At 38.0% G+C, this 25,103-nt stretch overlaps 2 protein-coding genes and 1 long non-coding RNA gene across 7 annotated transcripts in view; 2 read left to right on the forward strand and 1 right to left on the reverse strand.

Annotated features, from left to right (window-relative positions):
* LOC102544234 (sperm-associated acrosin inhibitor-like) overlaps positions 1 to 18,051 on the forward strand; it is an 81,242-nt gene extending 63,191 nt beyond the window's left edge. For 2 of the 4 annotated variants that reach the window (XM_072955156.1, XM_072955157.1), the window contains exons 3-10: positions 1,623 to 1,784; positions 11,127 to 11,239; positions 13,062 to 13,105; positions 14,365 to 14,491; positions 14,917 to 14,993; positions 15,943 to 15,980; positions 16,918 to 17,033; positions 17,912 to 18,051. In XM_072955156.1, the coding sequence (XP_072811257.1) occupies positions 11,223 to 11,239; positions 13,062 to 13,105; positions 14,365 to 14,491; positions 14,917 to 14,993; positions 15,943 to 15,980; positions 16,918 to 17,033; positions 17,912 to 17,957 (465 nt within the window). In that variant the 5' untranslated portion in view covers positions 1,623 to 1,784; positions 11,127 to 11,222 and the 3' untranslated portion in view covers positions 17,958 to 18,051. The remainder of the gene's footprint in view (positions 1 to 1,622; positions 1,785 to 11,126; positions 11,240 to 13,061; positions 13,106 to 14,364; positions 14,492 to 14,916; positions 14,994 to 15,942; positions 15,981 to 16,917; positions 17,034 to 17,911) is intronic. The other 2 variants (XM_072955150.1, XM_072955147.1) reach the window with 2 other exon arrangements.
* Positions 568 to 17,918, reverse strand: SPINK13 (serine peptidase inhibitor Kazal type 13). Of its 2 annotated transcripts, XM_072955171.1 has the most exons (8): positions 17,594 to 17,918; positions 15,779 to 15,957; positions 14,702 to 14,761; positions 6,296 to 6,440; positions 5,071 to 5,173; positions 2,539 to 2,576; positions 1,753 to 1,880; positions 568 to 711 (listed from the first exon to the last, which is right to left on the reverse strand). In XM_072955171.1, the coding sequence occupies exons 4-8, from the start codon at positions 6,335 to 6,337 to the stop codon at positions 663 to 665; spliced, it is 360 nt and encodes a 119-aa protein (XP_072811272.1). In that variant the 5' UTR covers positions 6,338 to 6,440; positions 14,702 to 14,761; positions 15,779 to 15,957; positions 17,594 to 17,918; the 3' UTR covers positions 568 to 662. The 2 variants fall into 2 exon arrangements, with proteins under 2 accessions (XP_072811272.1, XP_031527437.2); XM_031671577.2 differs by lacking the exons at positions 14,702 to 14,761; positions 15,779 to 15,957; positions 17,594 to 17,918 and adding an exon at positions 6,644 to 6,656.
* Positions 18,052 to 20,545: 2,494 nt separating the features above from the next.
* The window catches only part of LOC140691554 (uncharacterized), a 181,487-nt gene continuing 176,929 nt past the window's right edge, over positions 20,546 to 25,103 (forward strand). Inside the window, exon 1 of the long non-coding RNA XR_012067283.1 lies at positions 20,546 to 20,949. This is a non-coding gene — a long non-coding RNA (uncharacterized lncRNA). The remainder of the gene's footprint in view (positions 20,950 to 25,103) is intronic.

Below are 25,103 nucleotides of genomic sequence, written 5' to 3' on the forward strand. Positions count from 1 at the left end.
TTCAGCTATAAGTGACAGATTATAGAGCATATTAAGCAAAGAAAATAAAAGGGAATTCATTGACTGATGTAATGGGAACGGTGGGATGGAGTGAGAATTAGGTATGCTGGAACTAGGGGATCAGATGGTATCCACTCTCTCCCTTTCTCTCCAAAACTCTTAGCTCTCCTTCTGTTAGCATGTGGACCTTTTCCTCTCTTAATGAAGGTGGGCTTCATTCATGAATATGAGGCAGAAAGCCTGAAACAACTGTGTGCACATGTGAGGGGGACAGTTTCTCTTTGGCTCGTGTCTTTAAGTGAGATTAGCGGGGCAGGGTCTGACCCTGCAGATGACCCTGCAGATGACCCTGCGCTGTGGGGTAAACTGAATTCAGGAAAGTGTTTGTGAGACCACTGGGTAACATACCTCAGACCTAAGCAAAACGAAAGCTGACTTCAAACAATCAGTGCCCAGAGATGAATATTTACCACCTCTTTCATTGTTGTGTTTGTGATAAATGTAACATTCAGCTGTCCATTCGTTTTCTTTTGTTTGTTTATCATTTGTTCCAGATTTGGGTACAGCTTAGAGGTATGTTATTTATTACACCCTCAGATTCCAAAAGAAATAATTTTCAGAATTAGTAAAGAGAATAAACAAGTATAGTACTCTGTTACCCATTAGTAACACTTTCCATATTTATCAAATTTAATACGATGACCCAATTCCCTAAAGAAAAGAGAAAACAAGAGATTAGTATCATAAAGGAAAATGGGTCTTACTTCACCTTCCCTTCTCTTCTAAATGAAGTCCTGAGAAATGGAGCTGCTTCTCCAGTTCCCTTCCCCCTACCCCTTCCCGGCCTGTCCATCACCACCACAGTTGGCACATTCCTCCTCTATGTCTTGATTATTCAGCAAGTGCTCTGTGAAGGTTTCCAAAAGAGAGTCTTTCAGTCCCTAACCCATTCCCATTTTAATACCTTTCCAGTCAATGTAGCAATGCCAGATTTTTCTACCAAGCAGTAAAAGATAACCACAGTGATAATGTTGTGCATAATTCACATTCTCTGTTCAAATCTTCACTAGGTTTACACTGCCCATAGACGAATCTATTTTCCTTACTGTGGTGTTTACGTTTCCCAGAAGACTGACCTCTGCCTAACTTTCCACCCTTATATATTACTATTCTTTAAATACATAACATTCTTTTCAACACAATTTTTATCTTCACTATTTCCCTAAAGACATTGTGCGTTTCTGCAGTTCCACGTGTTTTCCCAAGCAGTGAGCCCTGTGTAAATCACCCATTCTATTTTCTTTTGCATTTTTCTTCAAGAATACTTTAACTGCCTCTTCCTTTCAGAGACTTCCCACACTGACCCCCATATCAGGTTCATATTTGATACATACCTAGTTTCTCACGTGGTTCAGGGGCTATAAACATAACTCCTTGTAAGAGTCGAGCTGGTATTATAAAATGTGAAGCGAGCCACCCTCCCTCAACAGAAAGAGATGGGACTGCAGGTTTCCGGAACACCCGAACCCCCTTTAGATGGGTAGCGTTACTAGACAGCTGTGGCTTATTTCTTGTCTGTGAAATCCAGCTTACTAACAGTATAATGTTTGATTTTTTTAAAGATGCTGGAAATCTATATTTTTAGAGAAAATCTGATTTTTTGGAAATACTATCAACCATTTCAGAACTTACTTTGAAATTTCTGTGAAGAACTAAAGAGAAAAAAACAATGGTACTTTTTTTTGAACTTACCACTGAGCAAGACAAAGAAAACATTCATTCTGGTAAGTCTGGCCATTTGTAGCACAAACATATGCTGTTACATCAGGACAGGTTGAGTCATAAGAAGGATCCACTGGGTAGTACATTTTACAATTGGGCTGCAGATGTCATAAAATATCATATGAATAACAGTTGATAGATTTTCCTTCATCTATTCCTGGCCTGTCACTTCTGCCCTACACAGAAATAATATCAGATATTACTAATCAGTTGATCTTTTTCAGGGATTTCCTCTCTGTGCTTTGGTCAGGCAAGTTTTTTTCTGACTATAATGTCCTCGCCCATCTATCATCTCTTAAAGTCATAAGCATTATAATAACTCAGTTTAAACTCCAAATGCAAAGTTTTCATTTAAACCTGGAGTCCCAATGTCCCAATGCTAGTAACTCATTATAAAAAGTGTGTAAGTAGAGATAGTTATGTGTTCGTGAATTCCTAGGAGACGGGCTCAAATGTAGCTGTTAAAGTGAAGGTTCTGTTTTGAGACTGAGATCAAATTCTGTGTATACCACTGTTACACTTCGTGGTCTTGGACTAGTGACAGATATTATTTCTTTTAATGTTCAGAGATGTATTGTACTATTACATTGCTTGTGCTATATGGGGGTAAATCTAAGCCTGGAGAAGTTAAGATGCCTGCCCAAAGTCCCATAGAAAACTTCCATTCTACTTTACCACAATGAAGTTTTAGGTCTCTCATGTCAAGAGAGTGGTCAAATTAGAATCAGAATTCAGAACTGAGAAATTTAAATTTACCTTAGGCCATCTAGAGTGGTCACGTGGTTTGACTATACCTACAAATAAAGTACAGACATAGTAAGTTAAAAGAAATTGTTTTCCATAGGATATGATTTCACCCACTGAATATTCATTTGCACAAAGTATACAAAATAATTTATGGCAGCAAAATTTGTGGGTAGTATTTGGGGTTGTATGCATAATTTGCAAATCATGTGATTTTCATTCAGTTACTTTTGTTGGCTACCGTTTCCTCTTCACTACTGTTGGAATAAATATATGCATTTCAAAGATTGCTGTAAAAATTAAATGTGATATAGTAAATAAAATATTAGGCCAGTTCCTACCAGGATGCTGAACTAAAGGGGATACTAAGAGTGATGATGTGAAAACTTCAGAGTTCCTTGACTCCGGAGAGCCCAAGGGATACGGTGAACTAGTTCCTGCGAGGGGTGCTGGTGTTGCCTTGGGATAGAGGATGACCAGCTGGCTGTGGGAGAATAAAGTGAGAAAAGACCTATCAAAGTTCTGCTCTTCCCTATCTCTCACTGTCAGATATTTAAAATGTCCTAGGAAAGTCTAGCTTTCCAAAAGTTAGAATTTACGAAGTTAGAAGAGAAAACTTGAATATTTTAAAATCTTCTCACAAAGGAAACGAGTCTCTCCAGGAATAGACTATGCTGATTATATACATACTCTTTCAGAGACTAAAAAAGGTGGAATGCTCCTCTCTGATTCTAAAAGACCAGAATATTTTAAAGACAAAAGCAGCTGGACATAGTTACGAGAAAAGAAAAATAAAAGCCTTCATCTAATAAAAGTAAAACAAAGTAACATATGTATGTATATAAATACTGCATACCATACGTAGGAACAAACTTAGGATGGATCAGGATCTGAACATAAAAAAACAAAACCATACAAGGATCAGAATATAACACAACTGAATTGTTCTTTAATCTTAATGTAAGAAAGACTTTCTGATAATGACTCATTAATCTCCATGTGATAACAGAAAGGACTGATTCCTTTTATTACACCCAAATAAAAATAACTTTTTCGTGACAAAATATAAACATAAACAAATAAAAATGTATCTGACAAACTGGAAAAAAATTTGCAACACATATCACAGGTAAAAGGCTAATATACCTAATATATAAAGAATACTTTAAGAAGGAAAAACCCCAGTTGCTAAATGGGATGCAGATACAATTCATACACACACACATATACACACACAGACCCCAACAATATGTCAGTGACCCTCAAATCTGTGAAAGATACTCAAATTCACTATGATAAGAAAAATGCTAACTAAAACTATACTGAAATACCATTTCTCACCTGTCAGGTTAATTACTGAGAAAGAGATCCTTTAGTCTACAATTGGTGGGAATGCAAATTGGCACAACCTTTTATGGAGTGAAACTCGGCAGTGCTGAACAAAACTACTTTGCATTTACATTGAATAGCAATTCAAGGAATTTACTCTGAAGATAAACCTCCAACAGTACAGTATGCACAAGATTATTTATTGCAGCAGAGTTTTTTTTTAATTGAAGTACCGTCACTTACAATGTGTCAATTTCTGGTCTACCGCATAATGTGCCAGTCACACACACATATTCGTTTTCGTATTTTTTTTCACTAAAGGTTATTACAAGATACTGAACTCAGTTCCCTGCATTATACAGAAGAAACATTTTTTTAAATGTTTTTATATATAGTGGCCAATATCTGCAAATCTCAACTCCCAAATTTATCCCTTCCCACCCCCTTTCCCCGGTAACCATAAGAGTGTTTACTATGTCTGCAGGTCTGTTTTCTATTTTGTAGATGAGTTCATTGGTGTCTTCTTTTTTAGATTCCACGTATGAGTGATATCATATGGTATTTTTCTCCTTCTGGCTCACTTAAGACTGGTTAAATATACTTAGGTACATCTGTCTGATGAGGTTTTGTACAATTGTGTAAAAGAATGAGGAAATCCCTGTGAGCTGATAACATACTAATTTTCAGGACATTTGTAAATTCAGAAAAGCAAGATGCAAACAGGTGCCTGTAGTATGTTATCTTTTATGTAAGAGAGTAGGAAGAGTAACATAACAAAATGTTCATATGCATGTTTATTTGAACAAAAGAACAGAAAAGCTACATCAGAGACCAGTAAGGTGGGTTACATACAGGGTGATGGTGGGCCTGCAGGGGAAGGAAACTGGTATGGAGGCAGTGACATGTCTTTGAATCTGAACTTCTGTTCATTTTGTTTCATTTTCGTCATATTCAAAATAGTTTTAAATTGGCCTTTTGATTTCTCTTGACCCATGGGTTATGTAGTAGTATGTTATTAACTTTTGACATAGTGAAGGATTTTCCACAGTAACTCCCTTTCTAACAGCGATAGCCAGTTGACATCCAGCTTGTGTTACCAAGCCCAAAGGCCTATGTTTCAACAAAACTTTTTCAATCCAGTGAAAATTGATTCATTCTTTCCTACAAAGTAAAAGAAAACCAGATGTTTCTCTCCCAAGACCTATGTTTCCTTACCTGCAAAAACAATATGTGCCAAAGTGGAGGATACCAGGAAAAACGTGGTCATGCAGGGAAGGGCAGCCATTTGACCTCCTCTAATGTACTGCTTTGGTGAGGCCTGTGAAAATGCTCAGAATAGTTTATTCCTAATCTCTTGCACAACTGGCTTTCCAAAGGTAAGAGACCCACTACTCTGAGGTGGTGCCGTTCCCATGAATTTGGCCAGGGTGGTCCCACAGTGGCCTGGTCTCCAGGGATTCAGACCTGAGAGGGCCCTTCTGCTCTAAAGAGGGGGGGAAAAACATTAAAATAACGTTTTTGTTTTTGTTTTTTTCTTACCAGAAGCCATTGTACAATCACAATTTTGGCTTTGAAGAAGAATTAGCATTAGGGCTCTCATCAGGGCCCCATCATGTAATTTATGAATAAATAGGTTCCTCCTACAATATATAATCTAAACTGAGACATTGATGTTAGTGAATATGGACACTTTAAGAATTTATAGGAATTCTGGGAAAATAGGTACGCACTAAAGACTGTTCTGCACTGTCAGGGATTTGTCACTTTATAATGCAAGTTGTTTGATTCCATGGGATGGACCAGTTTCTCCCACATTGAAGTCCTCCATTTCCTAAGTTATTCTTCCAAGCCAGTTACATACACTCCAATACAAAGAATGGATTGAAAATGGAATTGTTAGTCTGAGGTCGTAAAAATTATGTACATCTTTCCTGATGCATGAATCAGGATAATTGATTTTTATAATTTTTATGACTCATATGTAGGTACATAAGATTTTCATGACCTCTGTTAACTATTAGTGAAATCTAAGTTCAAATTCTAGCTTCAACATCTCTTAGAAGTGTGAACCTCAGAAAAAGTATGAACATCATAGGATATTGAGAGGATTGGCTGATAAGAACTAATTTGTTTAGCCAAACTCTTCTTTTCTAAGGATGGAAATATTTAGGGCCAGAGGGAAGATACTTTCCAAGTCATTTACCCAGCTTCCTCGTGCCATATGCTATTCATTCTGTCTCTTCTCCAAATTGCAGCTTGTGGGCATGTAGAGAAATGAGGGAGAACTACATTAGCAGTGAAGTTTTCCCCATGTTCATGTGCAAAGGAAACAAAAGGACGGTGTTGGAGGAAAACAGACTTAAAGGAAATCTAGTGACAGAGAAGCAAGCCAAAGAGATCCTATCACTGATTTAGACTAAGGAGGTGACAAGATGTTTACCTGAATGAGCTCGCTGCAAAATGTGAGCCTCTCTGTAGTCATCCTGAGGTCACAGCTAGCCTTGAGCAAAGTTGTTGTTCCATGAGAGTCTGGCCAGGGGCATGTTGAGCAGAGGAGGCAGCCTTCTTGAATAGTTGCATGACCACTAGATAGGCAAGAAATTGCTCTAAGGGCTGTTTCCTCTTTTGACCTCTCTCTTGAACCACCTCCTCTGATGTTTCATGCTCCAGGAGGCAGGGACAGACCTGGAGGTTCTGTTCTTGTGGGTTTTGATTGTAGATTATGAGAACAAGAAGGACTAGCATCCTAAATATCAAATGTCATTTGCAAAGCAGATTAATTACCTACCTCATTCCAGAGGATCTGGTGAACATTTCACCAAGGAAAGGCTGATTCATTTTCCTGGTCTGCTCTGCCTCCAGAAGTCAGTTAGTCCATCTTACTTCTCAAAAGGTTTATCCATTTTATTTTTCTGGCTTGATTTCTGACATCAGACAGAGACATTCCGGCACCACAAGCAATAATCTTTGCATTGCCTAGGTTTCCAATTTCTTCATTTGTTTCCTTCCATCCACCTTAATATAGGCAAGCCTGAAAATTTGCCACTGTCTGGAAAATTTCTCTCACACACTTTAAACTCTCTAGAGTCGTTAGTACTCCTTTTGCTGCTTGTCTTCTCTTCCCAGCCTGAGTCCCATAGACTGGCATTTATTTTTAGCGCCTTGGCATGACCATATTCTCTTGACATCCTGTTCTCTATTCTTCCCTCTTTCTTCCAACCTGGGATAAATCCAGCATCCTATTTTCCTGCTCTAGACCTTGGTTGTTGAGCTAGGCTAGAACAAATTCCTTCAGTGGACTCTATAATCCTGCTATCACTACTACTTACTTAAGCCTTCTGTGACTCCTAAGGAGGCCTCTTATTTAATGTCATATTGCTACCCATGCCACCCATCCCCATATCATTTCCTTTCCTTTTTTTTTTTAAGTCCAATTTCAACTATTTGATCACACCTCCACTACGTTACTTTAGAAAACTTCACCTTCTTTTTTATTTAAGTATAGTTGATTTACAATGTTTTGTTAGTTTCTAGTGTAACAGCATAGTGATTCATTTATACACACACACATACACACACACACACACACACATTCTTTTTCATTATAGATTATTACAAGCTATTGAATATAGTTCCCTATGCTCTACAGTAGGACCTTGCTGTTTGTTTTGTATATAGGAGTTTATATCTGCTAATCCCAAACTCCTAATTTATCCCTCCTCTCCCCCTTTGGAAACCATAAGTTTGTGGAAACTTCACCTCTTCTTTACTGAGTAGGGAAGCCTCAGGATGAACTAGCTCCACTTTTTTTTCCCTTTGCCTTGTAATTCTGGAAATTTTACCATATACCTTTATGTCTATTTTTACCTTTCTCTCGTTTCAGTTTACCTAGGGAGCTACACATCCATCCATTCCTTCCTTATTGCCAGTACCTGACTATGTGGTTTACATTCCTCATCATATTTATTCCTCACAATAATTCCATGAGGTTTAAACTACTTTGAAACTTGCACAAGGGAAAAAGAAACTGAGGCTTAGGGGAGTAAATTCATTTGTGGAAGCTAACTAGCTACTAACAAAGCTACAAATGGGCAGAGATAGGATTAAAACACAGGTACATTTAATCCTAAACCTACGTTCACTTACTTTCTCTGTTTTCTTTCATCTTAGAGAATGAATGTTCCCTTTAGTTTACTTTCCATAAACTTCTAAGCCCAGTACCATCATCATCTTGTATGATGCCCTGTGCCTTTCTTGGAAGTGTCTTTGATTTTTCTGTCTCCCTCTTTCCACAGTCAGCACTCAGTCTCCAAAAAATGCCTCCTAGGTAATTAGACTGCATGTTCTATGAAGGAAAAGACCCTATCTACCCAGTTCTGCAGTGCAAGTTTTTTTTTAATCACTTAATAGGTATTCAGTAATATGTATGAAAGGAAGAAATCCATCCATTGTTTTGTTGTTGCTGTTGGGTTTTGTTTTTGTTTTTTTACTATGTTCTTGCATATTTTTGAGAGTGTCTTCTCAGATGTACTATAGAGACACTGTCTAGTCCACTAAGACATAACCCTACTGGAATTTTGATTAGAGCCACATAAATTTGGTAAAAGTAATGTCTTTTATTAATCTTTTCATACATTAATGTGATATACCGTCTTTCTGACTTGCAGGGAAATTTATCCATTCTCTTGATATACAGGAATTTCAAGAATGCTATTTCTAAAACACAAATCTGATCCTGTTGCCCTACTCAGAGCTTCCATTGGCTCCTCATTGCTTATATTACGGGGTTATTATTTATGGTAAAACTTGAATGTGAAGAAATGCAACATTATTTTGTATAACTGAAATCAACTTATTCATGAATATCCATGAACCACGTTCAGCTGATGATGGACACAAAGTTACGTTGGAACCTTCTGGTTTCTGGGGTAGGAGATGGAGGTTGAAATGAATATGGATCACAAGAAAAAAAGTGAAGAGAAGGGACAGATAAGTTAGAAGGGCTTTAAATATGCTTAGTACTAGTGCCAACCTTTTCGGTGTCTTTAGAAGCAGTTTATAAATTAAACATATGAGGAAAGAAAAATGCCTGCACCCTCTAACTAAAGGGAGTTTTATCTGCTAAGATTCAGAGGCCTTTGGCTGCTAATTACCTGTTGCTTCCTTGGGGCTCCTTTTCCCTTGTTTTCAAGAGCTTAAGTGATCCTTTGTGTACCAGCATAATTTTAGTTTTGCCAGGTAGAAAAAGGCACTAACATTAAGATTTCCTGATCCCTCTTGGAAAATGACGCCTGGCTAAATCAGATCTCCTCACACATCTCCCTGCCCACCCCCTGCCAAAATACGGATTAATTTGAAGAGCACATAAAATTGCACGAGGCCAGGTCTCAAGTCTGGAGTGTAAACTGGAGAAACAGACAGTACAATCCACTTTGGATTCCTGAATTGTGTCCTGTAATCATAAGAACTACAAAGGCCAGTCCAGCCCTGTATTGACTCACTGGAAATGGGGCTGCCTCAAGTTTTCAGGGCCTCAGGCATTCCCAGTCATTAGCATCTCCATCATTAGACTGAGACCATCTTAATAGATGTGATTAACATTCAAAGAAATGCAGTTCCTAGGCAAGTTTGGTTGAAGTTCACTGGATTTGTTGGGATACGGGCTAACTTAATATAACAGACATAGAAGAGTATAGCACCTTCATTTATAATTTTATTTATTTTCCCATAATGGTTCCAAGGTAGATGGATCGATCTGGGCTGGAGGAGATCCTGCCATCCACAACTTAAGTCGTCCACTTTAGGGCAGATGGTAGATAGTGGTCCATTCCTCTCCACTTCTGGGTCAATGAGAATTAGGTTTAACTGGAAGGCCAAATGCTCATTTAAAATGTGTTTTACTAAAGAAATGTAGAATTGTGAAGGAAAAGCCCAGCTGGGCTAACAAGCTAAGTCACAAATCTAAGTGTGATAAGTGTCGGTTTACTGATATAAGTTCTGCTGGGCTAACTTGTAAATCTAAAGTTTAGTGTCAGTTTACTGGGCTAACAAGCTAACTCGTAAATCCAAGCTCAACAAGTGTCAGTAACGTGATCTGTTCCAAATTGATAAGCTCCAGTGTACTGATTCCTTGCTTTTTGTTGTTTGAACCTTATTGGCTAATAGCCCCATACTTGTAATTAACCCTATAAAACCTCATGTGCACGTCTTGGAGGTGCTCAGAGCTTCGGAGCAGAAGCCCCTCTGAGCCCGCCGGCGTAATACATCTGAGTACTCCAACCCTCCGAGTGGTGCTTGTTTCTTGGCTGGCCTGTCATTTCCGTAACAGAATTAATATTTGAAAACAACAGTGTACCATAATTACTGTCAGGTTCATGGTAATGACTTCATAAGCATTTGCTGGCATGAAAGAGTCCTGTTTACTTAACATCTCAAGCATCTATTCTATATATTCATTAGAATGAAAATTTATTGGACAACACTAACTTGGCCTTCAATAGATTTGCTTTTGTAAGGAGGCAAAATTTGCCACCGCTAAATATATCTCTTTGGCATGAGGATTATTTTGGATTGATACTTTTTAAGAAACAAAAGACTCAGGAGGAACCTTTGACCTTCCCCCTAACCACCTAAAAGAATTTAGACAGAGGACCTGTCCCAGGAAGGGCGTTATCACTAGAGGTACCTAGAGTATAATATAAACTAGGAGTGGGAGACAGGGAGGAACCTAGCAAATCCTTCTCGGTGTCTGAGTGTGTATGTGTGTATCTATTTCATTTTGCCTGTTTTTGGAATTTCTCATGCTCAGATTCCCCACAGTTACATAATCAGATCTGATTTTGGCCTGTCACTCTATCTTACGTCAATTTAATTCTTGGACCAGCCAGAAGAACCTAGAAGGGTGGAGAAAATTTTTCTCTCCAACACTTCAAACCAAGTTTCGTCCTTTCCTTTATAGGTAGTTTGTATAGGAGATGTTTTAGAAAACAGTGATATATTTTTTTAAAGTTCCAAGGGTTTAGGCCCTTGTTGAATTAACATTTCCAAACTCTTCTTTTTCTTGCTTGATTCTCTTGTTCCTTTCCAACTCTCATGCTTGGAAAGTTTTTACATATCTTCTCTATCTTAAAATCTGTAACTGCACGTATTTTCTTCTTTGCTCCTCATACTTCTGGGTTCATCAGATCAAACTGTCCCAGGCCTCCTGCTGAGGGAAGACGTATTGTGAAGTACCTGTGACGCATCTCTCCTGACCTTTGTGTATCCCGCAGGGAGGACACGGAGCATCTCTGCCTCTTGGCTGCCCTGAGCTCTCTGTATCACCTCCCTTGTAAATCAGCAAGAATGACTTACCTGGACAGAGGGGGATGACCGGGAAGGAAAGGTAAGACAGCCACTGTTGCTTCACTGCCTGTTAACCTCTATGTCAGGTAGGTCAAGTGAGGCACGTAGGGAGCGAGCCCTGGGGGTAGATTCGTCCTTCCAGAAACAGCTATTCCTGTTTTTCATAAGAAAACGTGGAGATTCTGATGTGCATGTTTACTCTGAATACAGCCAGGTTCCTCGTAGGTTGACTCAAAGGTTTAGGAGAGTAATCAGCTTCTTCTCATGTTCACAGAGCACTTCTCATGAGTTTTCTCTTACACTTTAGGGCGGTCTTCTGATGACAAGATACTTCTTGTGAATTATAGGGCTGGGGGAGCAGCAGAGGGGACAGTCCATCTTAACTTGGGGTCTAGGGGTTGGAGTAATTCCTCTGCAAATAAGACACTTTCTGAGGCTGTGGGTTTTATTTGCCTGTCCCTTGAAATGGGCATGTGTCTCTTTGCCATTGTTACAAACATTCTGAAGGGTTTCTTTGACCGACTCGAAAAAATGCCTCTCTTACCATGGATCAAAGCAATCTTCATCATCTTGACCTTTACTTTTTATTCTGGTGAGTAAATTTTCCAGTCCTGGGTAGAACAACTTCATATATCCTAGAAACACAGGAAGCTGTTTGCTGTACCTGAGAAATCAGTGGTGGTTTTATTAAGTTTGTAATTCTGACATTGGTAAAATGACACAGGGCTTGTTATAAATTCCTTTTAAATACTTTATCACTAAATTGCTTTTTCTCATCTCCCATATTAGAGAAGGTGAAATGTTATGGAAACGACAGGCCAGCCAAGAAACAAGCACTACTTGGAGGGTTGGAGTACTCAGATTTATTACACTGGTGGGTTCAGAGGGGCTTCTGCTCCGAAGCTCTGAGCACCTCCAAGACGTGTGCGTGGGGTTTTACAGGGTTAATTACAAGCATGGGGCTATTAGCCAATAAGGCACAAACAGCAAAAGCAGGGAATCAGTACACTAGAACTTATCTAGTAGAAACAGATCATGTTACTGACACTTGCTGAGCTTGGATTTACAAGTTAGCTTGTTAGCCCAGTAAACCGACACTTACTAAACTTCAGATTTACGAGTTAGCCCAGCAGAACTGAGATCAGTAAACCGACATTTATTAATTTAAATTTACGAGTTAGCTTGTTAGCCCAGCCCGGCTTTTCCTTCTCAAAAACAATGTGGTGGGTTAGAATAGGCGATAGACCTTTGCTCTTTGCTTAATTAAATTCTTTTTCCTTTTGGGGCCCAGATTCTATTGTAGTTAAATTCAAGTGTAGGGAAAGAATGATCTACTCTAGATCGGATATTCCTTGAAAATCTGATTTTTCAATAAACAGCTCTGAGCCCCTGAAATTAAGGCCTTTCTGTAAGGCCTTCATACCTCAGTTGATCAGTTATCATAAAGTTCAAAGTGGCCCATACAGTTAGGAAAAAAGTCACCGTTAGGTATTGAATACAACCCTCATATTTCTCCATTCTTAATGTAAATTTTATTTGTATCAAGTATGAATTGCTTCATAATTAAGTAATGTCACCCAGGACATCTACTTTCATCACGACTAAATATCTTTTACAAAGCTTAATAAATTGGTATTTTCAAGGAGGGTATTAGGAGTTATTAAAAAAATAATATATACTATTTTTCACAGAGTTAATTTGGGGATTTTTTTTCCTAAGATTTGGATATATTTGAGAATTTGTATTTTTGTTACTACCACAAAATTCTTCCCTCATTAGTTGTAGTTCCTTGAATAGGTCACTGACATAGATTTATGCTACCCACATATGTACGGGCTTCTTATGTTTTTACTGTTCTTTAGTTACAGAAACTGCTTTTACAAAAACATCAAGTTTCACGCATTGGGTAAGTTACTACGGGTTCATTTGGAAGTTGAAAAGTAAAATTTTAACAATTTTCATTTTTAAAAATCATAGCAAAATTACTTGTTTTCTTTCTCTCCCTCCCTCCCTCTCTCCCCCTTCCTTCCTTCCTATCAACCGATCCATCCATCTACCAACGAATGCACCTACCTACGCATTTTTCTTTCTTTCTTTCTCCTTTCTTTCTTTCTCTCCCCCTCTCCCTCCCTCTCTCTTCCTACCTATCCAATTGTCTAGCCATGCACCTTTACCTACGTACCTATCCATGCATTCACTCACCCACCTTTCTTTGTATCTCTCCCTTCCTTCCTTCCTATCAACCCTTCATCCATCCACCAACCCACGAACCTACCTAACCAGCCACCCACCCATCGATCCATCCACCTATGAACCCACAAACCTACCTACCCATCAACATTTCTTTTTTCTTCTCTCCTTCTTTCTTTCTTCCTATCTTTCCTCTCTCTCTCCCTTTTATCCTGCCTATCAACCCTTCCATCCATCTACCTACCCATCCTACCACCCATTATGTATGTATGTATGTGTGTATGTATGTGTGTATGTATGTATGTATGTGTACCTGAGTCACTTTGCTGTGCACCTGAAACTAACAAGCATTCTTTCTCATCTTAAGTTCTTAAGTTCCCAAAGCTGGCTGCCCTGACCTGACACTCATCTGGGAGCTTTTTTCTTTTTTAATTGAAGTATAGTCAGTTTAAAATGCTGTGTCAATTTCTAGCATACAGCACATCATCTCGGAGCTTTTTGAACATTCTTGGTGGTGAATTTGTACCGTAATTTTACAAGATGTTCCCACTGGAGGAAATGGATTCAAAGGAACATGAGAACTCTATGGCAGTGCTTACAGCTTTATGAGTTCTCCATTTATCTCAAAATGAAAAGTTTAATAAAAAACAAATCTCCAGTTGAGGCTAATGTGCTTCCAGTGTTACACACCTACACGTTTACTACTTTGCATCTGATTATAGTTCTGCAAACTCTTCTCTTTTTTGTTTTGATTCTCCTTTCTTTTCAACTCAGCAGCTGGGAAAGTTTTCACATCTCTATCTTAGGGTTTCAAAACACATTGTGACCTTCTCCCTTCCTCGTATACCTGTGTTCATCTGATAAAACTGTCTCAAATTCCTGCTGAGAGATGATCTATTGAGACATCTTTGTGACACAGAACACAGAAAAACCTCAGGGTCGTATCTGCTGTGGGCCATCTGGTTTACCCCGTAGGGCTCCTCACCGACAGTCCCATAAGGGAGCCGCCTCAGCTGGGGGAGGTCGCCGAGGAGGAGAGAGCAGCAAAGAAGGCAGAGCCACTGGAGCCGGAGACCTCACTCTCCAGTCTTCTCCATCTCAGGTAGGTCAGCTGGGGACTATGGCATTAGCCCAGGTGTGTCGCACTGCTGTGAGGACTGCTCCAGATCAGTCCTTCCTGAATTAACTTACTATTTTCTGAGGAAAATCTGAAATTCCAAAGTGTGTATTTCTTTAAATGCAGCCAGGTTCCTTGTGGGCTGAGCCAGGGGCTGGGAGAGTAAACAGCTCCTTAAATGGGCAGAGGACTTACCTGGTGTTTCCTTCGAGTCTCTGTGAGGCCTTCGGTTCACATGTATGTCTTGTTGATCCTCTGGGTCGGAAAAAAGGAAAAAGGGAACAGTCCACTGTAATTAGGAACTTAGGGGAGTGGAGCAGTTCATTTATCTGTAAGGAACTTACACTTGGAAATCAGCAGTTTGTCCTTGTGCCGTGTGTTATAAACATTCCTGTGTGTTTCTCCTACAGACTTGATAAAATGTCTCTATTTTCATCGTGGATCAAAGCTATTTTCATCATTGCCTTGGTATATCCTCTTTATTCTGGTGAGTCAATTTTCCATTCCTGGATGAAGCAATTCACATTTTAGAAAATGCAGGAACAGCTGCTATTATCCAGGAATGGAGGAGCTTGATGTGCTGAAATTCTAATACTTAAACTGGCAAAATGAATGGGTCCTGTTACCAAGTACCTCTTAAAAAATTGCATCAGTAGATTGCTTTTTCTCATTTCCCACCTTAGAAAGGAGGAGACAGAGAAGGGGGTTACAATGAGCAGTAGAACTTAGCTGTTCGTTCATTTTTGACTAAAGACATTTACCTCATTTTTTCCCCCTTTTCAGATTCTTTGGTTGCTAAGTACAGAGTAAAGTCAGGAGTAATGCTGTCTTCTAGATCTGGTATTCCTCAACAATCTGATTTGTTGTTTGCCAGCTCTGAGTCCGCTAAAGTCAAGGGTTTGTGTAAGGAGAGAATTCACTGACTCCTCTGCTGACAGCTTATCTATCTGAAAGCACAAGGTGGCCCATGAATTGCAAACTAAAGTAGCTGTGAGGTATTGGATAGATCCGTGATTCTCGAGCTAAGTACTAATTAATTGAGTACTAATTTTGTCATAGTAAGTGATTGCATACAACACATATTAAGTGGCATTAAGCAAGGCACTGTCTTCTCTGACTAGTATGTTTCATTTATAAAAAGAAAAAGAAAAACTATAGTATCTCCACAGGAGGTTTTCATAATCAGTAAACAATACATAAAGTTACTTTTCACAGAGTGAGATGAATTTCGAATTCTGTTTCCAAATTTGGAGTTATATATGGTGAACTTACTGTTTTGATACTGCCAAAAAGCTTTGCTTCCTTAGTTACAGGATTTTCACTAGGCAATTTACATAGTACTTTGCTGCTGAAAGATACAGGTACTTCCCACCAAAGACTGATTGTTTTCCCCTCTTCTTCCTCTTTTAAATTTTCCTTTTGTGTCTTGGCTGCAGAAACTGGTTTTGCACCTTCAGCAGACACACGTGAAAAGGTAAGTTTATACTGATTAATTTGGAAATTGAAAAAGGTAAACTTTAAATTTTTTTTAAGTTTTAACAGCAAATTTTATCAAATATACAACAGAATAATCCTTCAAAAAGTAAGAAAAAAAGTATTATTATACTAAGTTCTAGAAATGGAATCTTGCAGCCATATACAACCATTTGTCATTTCAGACAAGGTAAAAAATCCCATTATTCAAAAGTTTATTATTGGGCATAAACTTTGTTTTAGACAAGCATCCGAAAAGATTTGTTAAAGGGGGTTTAAAGTAGATTTGCTTATCCTAGCAAAACAAGAGGGTTTAAAAAAGCTAATTTCTTCATACACGAATAAAATATAATAGTTTTCATATACTCACAGACTGAAATATGGAGGTGAAGAGTACCACCTTCAGTTATAAACATCTAAATAGATACTGGTATCAAAAGACATTTAAAGAGCATGCCACATAAGAATACACACAATTATGTGTGCAATTACTGCCATCACTAAACAAATTCCATATATATGTCCATGGTTATAAACACACATACTCACATATATGAATACATACATATGTGGTGATAATCGGAAACTATCAGTTTATCTACTAGTGGAACTAATGAGACAGGGGAATTATAACCAATTCAGGGTTATGATTTCTTCTGAGATAATGGGGAAAATCTGACCCAGATATGAGGAGAAGTAGGGGCAGAGAGGCTAAATTATAAAAGAGCATTCAGCCATTTCTATAAAAAAATAACATTGGAGTTGTAAAAATATATCAATAATTTTTTCCTAAGCATTATGTAAGTACCTTGATGTTTATTTTTAAACCTCAATGTAGGGATACATTCCATTTTGATGCATAGCATACTGTATTAAGAACAAAGAACATTTTATTCCAAAAATTCATTATCTGAAAAATTTTGTTGTCTCTTTAATAGCCAAACTGTGATGTGTATGTGGATCAATTACATTATTGCACCAGAGAAATGGATCCAGTCTGTGCAACCAATGGCCAAACTTATTCCAACAGATGCGTTTTCTGCAGTGAAAAGCTGTAAGAACACAAGACTAAATACTGACTCTTCCAAAATAATGAAGAAACCACCACAAAATGAGAGGAACACCCATGCTTCCGATAGTCTAGACACAGTGTAAATGGGAAATAACTGTGCTCTCTCTGTAAAAGCCACAGAAAACACACCTGTACCTTTCCCTGAAGTTCTCGTTTCTAAAAGTACTTTTGATTTCACCTCTCAACATATCCCTCCAGGATATTCTGCAAAAGCAGGAATCAATTTAACTTAATTTAATTATTACTTACTAACGGCAGTCTGGTGACCAATAGAATGTAATTCAGAAGTCCAGACACTGAATGATAATCTCCACAGTGTAGCGCCGAGCTACAGGGAGCAGGACTGAGCAAGAAACCAGCCTGACTACAGAAATTTAAATCCCTCAGATTGAGCACTTCCTGCCAGGAAGAAACTCCTCTGATGGTCCACCTGGTCTCCTGAACTCCATGGCATTCAGGACACATCACCCCACCTCCCTTCCTGTCCCCTCCCCAGGAGGGAGCCTGCAGTCCCAGGCTCAGCCAGCCTGGCTACTTCCTACCTCATTTTCTCACATAGGTGTTTCCTCTCAGTTAATCCCCAAAGTGGCTTCTCTAACAGAGAGCAACTCAAACAATGGGAAATCCATCTTCTCTCTGGCCTGGGTGGGCTCCAAGGCTGAGTCAGGAGGAGTCGAGGAGCCCCTGGTCAGGAGGACCTGGGCAGGGTGGGGGGCTCCGAGGGGCCCTGCTGCTCCTGGAATGGAGCACAGCCTCTCCTCACTGCCTCACGTGCAGGTGCTCCTCCCCGAGAAGCACTCAGTGCAAGATCAGGTGATTTTCCTATTTTTACGATATAATTTATTTTTCTTCCTTTACAGCGAAAATAGTGGAAAATTCGATTTTAGTCATTATGGTGAGTGCTGACTGCCTCAGGCGCACACTTCTGTGGCTTTTATTGCAATCCTGTGCTGCTGTGGATTCTACAACCGATGAGTCCTCTCAGTCAGGCCTTGAATTCCTAGATGACCAGACAAAGTCCCCTAAGGTACACAAGATGGAGAACAGAATATTGAAGAATTTTTCCAACTCTAAGAACCTGCAGATAAGCGACTTATTTTCTATGTTCAATTATTCCATGACAGTTGAAAAACCATTGGTAACAGAAAATGTAATGCAATTTATAATCAGATATTTCAGTCAATAAAATGTTAAATAATATCATCTTTATTAAATACCTTTTCTTTCTTTGGTTGGTTAGTGGGCTGAAACACATGAATACTTCTGGTGACTATAATTAAATTCCCAAAGGTGAACAAACAATATATTACTTGGGTGTTTGCTCAAAGCATAGACACTTGGACTTCTCTTGTTTTATCCCTATTTATCATAATTATGTAAGATGGGTATATTTATGATAAGAAGACTGTGGATTATGAAGGTTGAACCTGAGTCCAGGTTACTCAGTGACAGATGGGATTTGTACTCCATCCTTCACCTGCCAGTGATCTTTCCACTGAGTCTGACTGAGGAGATGATTTAATTAGGGAGAAGCTAACAATGAATGAATCTCTGCCTTTGAAAAAGAGCCTCAAATATCTCCAAAGTGTCCCTCAAGCATCTCTGATGTAAAGCACAAATTTTTACCATGTCCCACGTAATGTAGTTGGAACCATGTAACTTAAGGCAATGTCCCATTCACTGCCAGATTTACTCCCCAGCTTTCACTCTCTCCTGTTCCAAAAAAATCAGATCTGGAGAGCTAATGCACAGGGTAGTGATTATAGTCAACAATTCTGTATTATGAACTTCAGTGTTCTTACTAACAGAAAAAAAGAATTAAGTGACATGACCAAGGTTTTAGGTAAGTACAGCATGGATGGTCTTAGCATTATGCTAAGTGAAATAGGTCAGAGAGAGAACGATAAATACTATAAGACATCACTTACCTGTGGAATCTAAAAAAATGCAACAAACTAGTGAATATAACAGAAAAGAAACAGACTCACAGATGTAGAAAAGGAACTGCTGGTTACCAGTGGGGAGAGGGAAGGGGGAGGGGCAAGATGGAGGCGGAGGATTAGGAGGTACAAAGGATCAGGGGTAAAATGAGCTACAAGGATGTATTGTACCTAATGGGGAATACAGCCAGTATTTTATAATAACTATAAATAGAGTATAATCTTTAAAAATTGTGAATCACTATATTGTATATCCATAACATGTAGTATTGTATATCAACTATACTTCAACTTAAAAATGATATTATAAAATAAATACATAAATAGCTTTAAAAAATAATAAAAAATACAATGGTATCACTGCAATATATAAACTATCAAATCATCATGTTGTACACCTTAAATTTACTCTATGTTGCATGTCAGTGTATCTCAATTAGAAATATATATACTCGCATCCCATCCCCAAGACAAGCTTCTCCAAAACCTGGCTGCACAGGGGACTCCTCCGGGAGCTTTTACAAAGTCCCACTGCCCAGGCCTCCTCTACCTACCAGTTCACACTATTGATTGCAGGATACTGCGTTCATGCTCTAGAAAATTTCCCACGGAATTCTAATATGCCTGTAGTTTTTTTTTAATCTTTAGGGTGCAGGCCCTGAATTATCTGATTATCATTCCCAGACTCTTCTTTTTCCTGCTTGATTCTCTCTACCGTTTTGAACTCACTTGCTTGGAAAGCTTTCACCTGCCTTTTCCATTTTAGGATCTCTGACCCTTCTCCATACTTCTGGGTACATCAGATCAAGTTGTCCCCCAGGCCTCCTGCTGAGGGAAGATTAATTGACAATTACTTGCGAAGCATCTCTCATGACCTCCTTTACAGCTCCTAGGGAGGACACAGCATACCTCTGAGTCTTATCTGCCCTGCCCATCATGCTCACCCCAGTCAAACTCCTCACCAGCCAACCAATGAAACAGACTGAGCAGGAAGGAGATGGCTGAGGAGGGAAGGTGAACAAGACAGCCACTGTCTCAGAGCCACCACCACCACTCCCCAGTTTCTCCCTGTCAGGCAGGTCAGGTCACTTGTTGGGGTTCTAGGGTGGCAGTCCTGGTGTGTACCGTGGCCAGGAGGGCTGCTTTCCAGTTTGTTGACAGTTATTTTCCTGGACCTTCTTAAACATCTCTGGGGAAGCCTTCCAATAATGACTTAGGTTCTATTGAATTGTAGGGTTAGGGGAAGGAAAAAAGGTATAGTCCTCTAGGAGGTTGGAGCAATTCCTTTAGAAGGGAGGAAATTTCGAGAACCTGGCTCTGGTTTCTTTCCATCTAATGTGGTGTGTACCATTGTTACAAACACTCCTACAGGTATCTTCCACAGCCTGGAAAAAATGTCCCTCTTCTCACCATGGATCAAAGCTATTTTCATCATTGGCTTGGCATTTCCTTTTTTTACTCTGGCCAGTCAATTTCAGTCTTGGGCAAAATACCACATATCCTAGAGAATGAAGGAAGTAACTCCTGTTATTTTGAAAAAAGAGAAGGCTGTTTTATGAAGTTTGTAATCCTTAAGCTAGTAAACTGAAACAGTTCCAAATGCCTTTTTTAATAATTACATCAGTGGATTGCTTTTCCTCATTTCCCACATTCGAGAAGCTAAAACAGACTGGTGGGCAGAATGGGCAGTAGGTGTTAGGTCTTTGTTCATCTCTAACTCAAGAATTTTAACTAAATTCTTTTTCCCTTAGAGGCCCAGATTCCACAATTGTGAAATGCAAAATGTAAGGAGGGGTGATGTGTTCTAATTCTGGCAATGCTTGACCATCTAACTTGTTGTTTGCCAGCCCTGAATCTACTAAAGTCAAGGCTTTACCTAAGAAGTGGACTCATGAATCCCTCTGCTGACAACTTATCTGCCTTTGAAGCTCAAAGCTGTCCCTCAATTTCAGACTAAGGTAAGCTGTGAGGTGTTAGCTAGAACCCCAAAAGTAGGACAGAATGCTAATATATTTTTCTTATTTTAGTAAATACGTGCAAGACATTCTCTTCCCCAGTAGCAGGACGGCTCATTTAAAAATTTACACACAAAAAATTATATTGTCAAGCAGAGTATGAGGTTATTAAAAATAGCATATTACAGTTTTTTTTCAAATAAAACATTTTAAATAGTTGGCTCATTTTAGGTTGATTTTTTTTTTACTAATGCCACAAAAATCCTCTTATTAATTGCAATAAATAGGCAATTTACAAGAATTTCTACTGCAAACAGATGTGAGTACTTTTTCCATAAACTATGTTATTTTCTTATTTTTTAACTTTTTAATCTCTGCTTTGATTGTAGAAAATATCTTTATAAAATCATCGATTTACAAATATCCAGTAAGTTAATACTAATTGATTTGGAAGTAGAAAATGGTAAAATTTTAAACTCATTAAATTGAAAAATTTGACACAAAACTCACCAAAGAAAATGTACAACAGAATGAGTCTTCAGGTATGGTAGTATCAGAATTGTTAACCTGCACACTTTTGGGGAAAAAAAATAACTTTATCACTAGCGTACAATGCTTATGTGGAGTACTTTCTGCCTTTTCTCTTGGACTCCACTTATGACTAAAGTTACTTAGGTCAGCACCTCACTTCCCTACCCCCTTCCTTTAGGTTATTTCATATACATGTAGCACAGTTAGATCATTTTAGATTAATTTGTTACCATCTGCATTCTACCTAGGTATCCTCCAACCTCCCAAATAATGTTTTAGTTTACATACATCAGGATTTACTTTTTGTGCTGTAAAATTTTTCGATTTAGACAAATGTAGATTTCATAAATGCACCATTACAATACATTGCATAAAATTGCTTCAGTTGGCAGATGACATGACCTTTTATGTATAAAACCCTAAATATTCCACCAAAAATGTTTTAGAACAAATTCAGTAAATTTGCAGAATACAAAATCAACATAGAAAGTTAGTAGCATTTATATACAATATGAACTATTTGAAAGAGAAATTAAGAAAGCAGTCCCACTTACAATAGCATCAAGGCAATAAAATATTTAAATATAAATTTAACCAAGAAGGCAAAAGATATATACAATGAAGGCCATAAAAGTCTGATGAAAGAAACTGAAGAAGACACAAATAAATGGAAAGATATCCTGTGTTCACTGATCAGAAGAATTTATATTGTTAAACCACCCACACTACCCAAAGTCATCTATAGGTTCAGTGCAATCCCTACTAAAATTCCTATGGCACTTTGCACAGAAATAGAAAAAAAATCCTAAAATTTGTATGGAACCACAAAAGACCTCACAAAGCCAAAGCAATTTCAGAAAATATCAAAACTGAAGATCTCATACTTCCTGGTTTCAAACTATATTACAAAGCTATAGTGATCAAAATGGTATGGAACTACTATGAAAACAGAACCATACCCTAATGGAACAGAACAGAGAGCCTAGAAATAAACTCACATATACAATCATATATACAGTCAACTGATCTTCAACAAAAGGTAAAGGATAGTCTGTTCAATAAATGATGTTGGCAAAACTGGATAATCACAATGCAAAAAAATGAAATTGGGCCCTTATCTTACACCATGCACACAATAACGCAAATAGGTTAAAGACATAAATGTAAGATCTGAAAGCATGAAACTCATAGAAGAGAATATAGGGAATAAGCTCCTTAACACCACTCTTGGCAATGACTTCTTGTGTACGACACTAAATGCACAGACAACAAAAGCAAAAACCAAAAGCTGAACTACGTCAAACTAAAAAGGCTCTGCACAGCAAAAGAAAAAAGATAACTTACAGAATGGAAGAAGATATTTGCAAACCACATATCTGATAAGGGGGTTATGTGTATCCAAAATGTATAAGGAACACATACAATTCAATAGCCAAAAAGTCAAACACCTCAATTTAAAAAAAAAAAGCAAAAGAACTAACTGAATACTAGACGTTTTTCCAAGGAATACATACAAATAGCCGATAAGTATATGAAAAAGTGCCCAGCATCACTAATCATTAGGGAAATACAAATCAAAGCCATAATGAGGTATCACCTTTTTCCTTTTTAGTTGGCTATTTTCAAAAACACAAAAGTTATGAAGTGTTAGAGAGGATGTGAAGAAAAGGGAACCTTGCTCTCTGTTGGTGGGAATCTAAGTTAGCACAACCACTATGGAAAACAGTATGGAGGTTCTTCAAAAAACTAAAAAGAGAACCACCAAATGACCCAGCAATCCCATTTCTGAGTATATACCCAAAGGAAATAAAATCAGTACCTTCAAGAGATATCTGTGTTCCCACAGCCACTGCAGCATTCACAATAGCCAAGATATGGAAACAACCTAAGTGTCAGTTGATGGGTGAATGGGTAAATAAATTGTGAAATACATACATTTATATATATTATATACATACATAATTCAGCCTTAAATAGAAGGAGAGCCTGCCATTTGAAACAACATGGGTAAACTTGGAGTACATTATGCTAAGTGAAATAAGCCAGACACAGAAAGAAAAAACCCTGCATGATCTCACTAATATGTGGAATCTAAAAAAGTTGAATACATAGAAGCAGCGAGTAGAATGGTTGTTACTAGGGGTGGGGAAGTGAGGAAAATGGGAGGGCACATGATCAAAGGGCACAAAGTTACAGCTATGTTGGATGAATAAGTTTAGAGAGTTAATGTATGGCATTATGATTATATTTAATAATACTGAATACTAGAAATTTTCTAAAAGTAGATTTCAGGTGTACTCATCACATACAAAAAATGATAACTAGGTGAGGAGATGATACATTAATTAGCCTGACTGTAATAATCATTTTACTATGTAAATATGTATAGAAATCATCATATTGTACACTTTAAATATATGCATTTTATTATGAAAAGTAAATTAATAAAAAAGAAATTTCCTGGCAGTTAGTGGTTACTCAACTTTATAATCATGTTCTGTCTGCAAGTATGCACATTCTCTATTCAACACGCACTTCCCTTCCCATGAGAAAGAATTCAAGCATGACACTCCAACCTCTAGAAACATGGTTTACAAAGAATTGTCCTTGTTTCTAGCCCAGTACTTTTATCTCCTGGTTTTGTTATCAAACCCCTTTGGTCTCTCCTGTGGTATGACACTTATTAGAAGAATCCAATCACTTTTGAACATTTAGGAAATTTGGACTTAAATAATTCAGTTTTTAAACGTATGTGGCCTCTTAAAAAAAAAAAACTGTACTAGTCACTCACCTAGGGGAGGGTCCAGTATTAATCTTAGCTGGTGTCTTTACATGCTTAAGTTAAGTAGCTCATCTCTATTATTGCCCAGAGTGGTGAGTTTCTTTGCCCCCCACTTAATGGTAATAATGACTTAGGAAAGATCAAGACTGCTCTAAGTTCCTAGACTTTGTCTTTTAAAATGTCTGCTTCTCAAATTCATAGTGTGTTCCTTCTTACCACCATCTCTGACATAATTTGAATAAGATATACATTTTTTTTTCTTCGTGAAGTTGTATTAAAAAAATCTACACACCTAACATTTCCTTTTCTGTTAAATTTAGAAGCCAATTGTGAGTCAGAGATTATCTCTCCTGCTCTTAATCTCTGTCAATAAATATATATAAGTGTATGGAATATATAAAGAGCTTTCACGTAACTTCACCTCTAGGCTTCAGTTTGTTTTTCCCTAAAATATCCTGCCCCAAAAGAAATGGTCTATTACAAGCATCTCTGATGATGTCTAAATCAATAATTCAAAGAGCATAACAGTCACTTTACTACTTGTGGGTCCTTTGGTTAAATTGGCCTGGAAAAGTATTCATCTTAAATTTTTTTTTTTAATGGAGTACTGGAGATTGAACCCAGGACCTGATGCATGCTAAGCATGCGCTCTACCACTGGGCTATAACTTAAATGTTTCTTTCTAAATACTGGGTTTCTTCACTGTGAAAAAGGAGCAGGTAGGATCAGAGTGACAAATGTTTGCCAACTACACAGTTTAAATGAGGACAGTTTAAGGATTTTACCTGTAACATTTAAGACAAGCAAAGGAGTTAGGAATTCTTACTCTCATATTTAAAATAAG

Source organism: Vicugna pacos, chromosome 3, assembly GCF_048564905.1.
Source record: "Vicugna pacos chromosome 3, VicPac4, whole genome shotgun sequence".
Lineage (NCBI taxonomy): Eukaryota > Metazoa > Chordata > Mammalia > Artiodactyla > Camelidae > Vicugna > Vicugna pacos.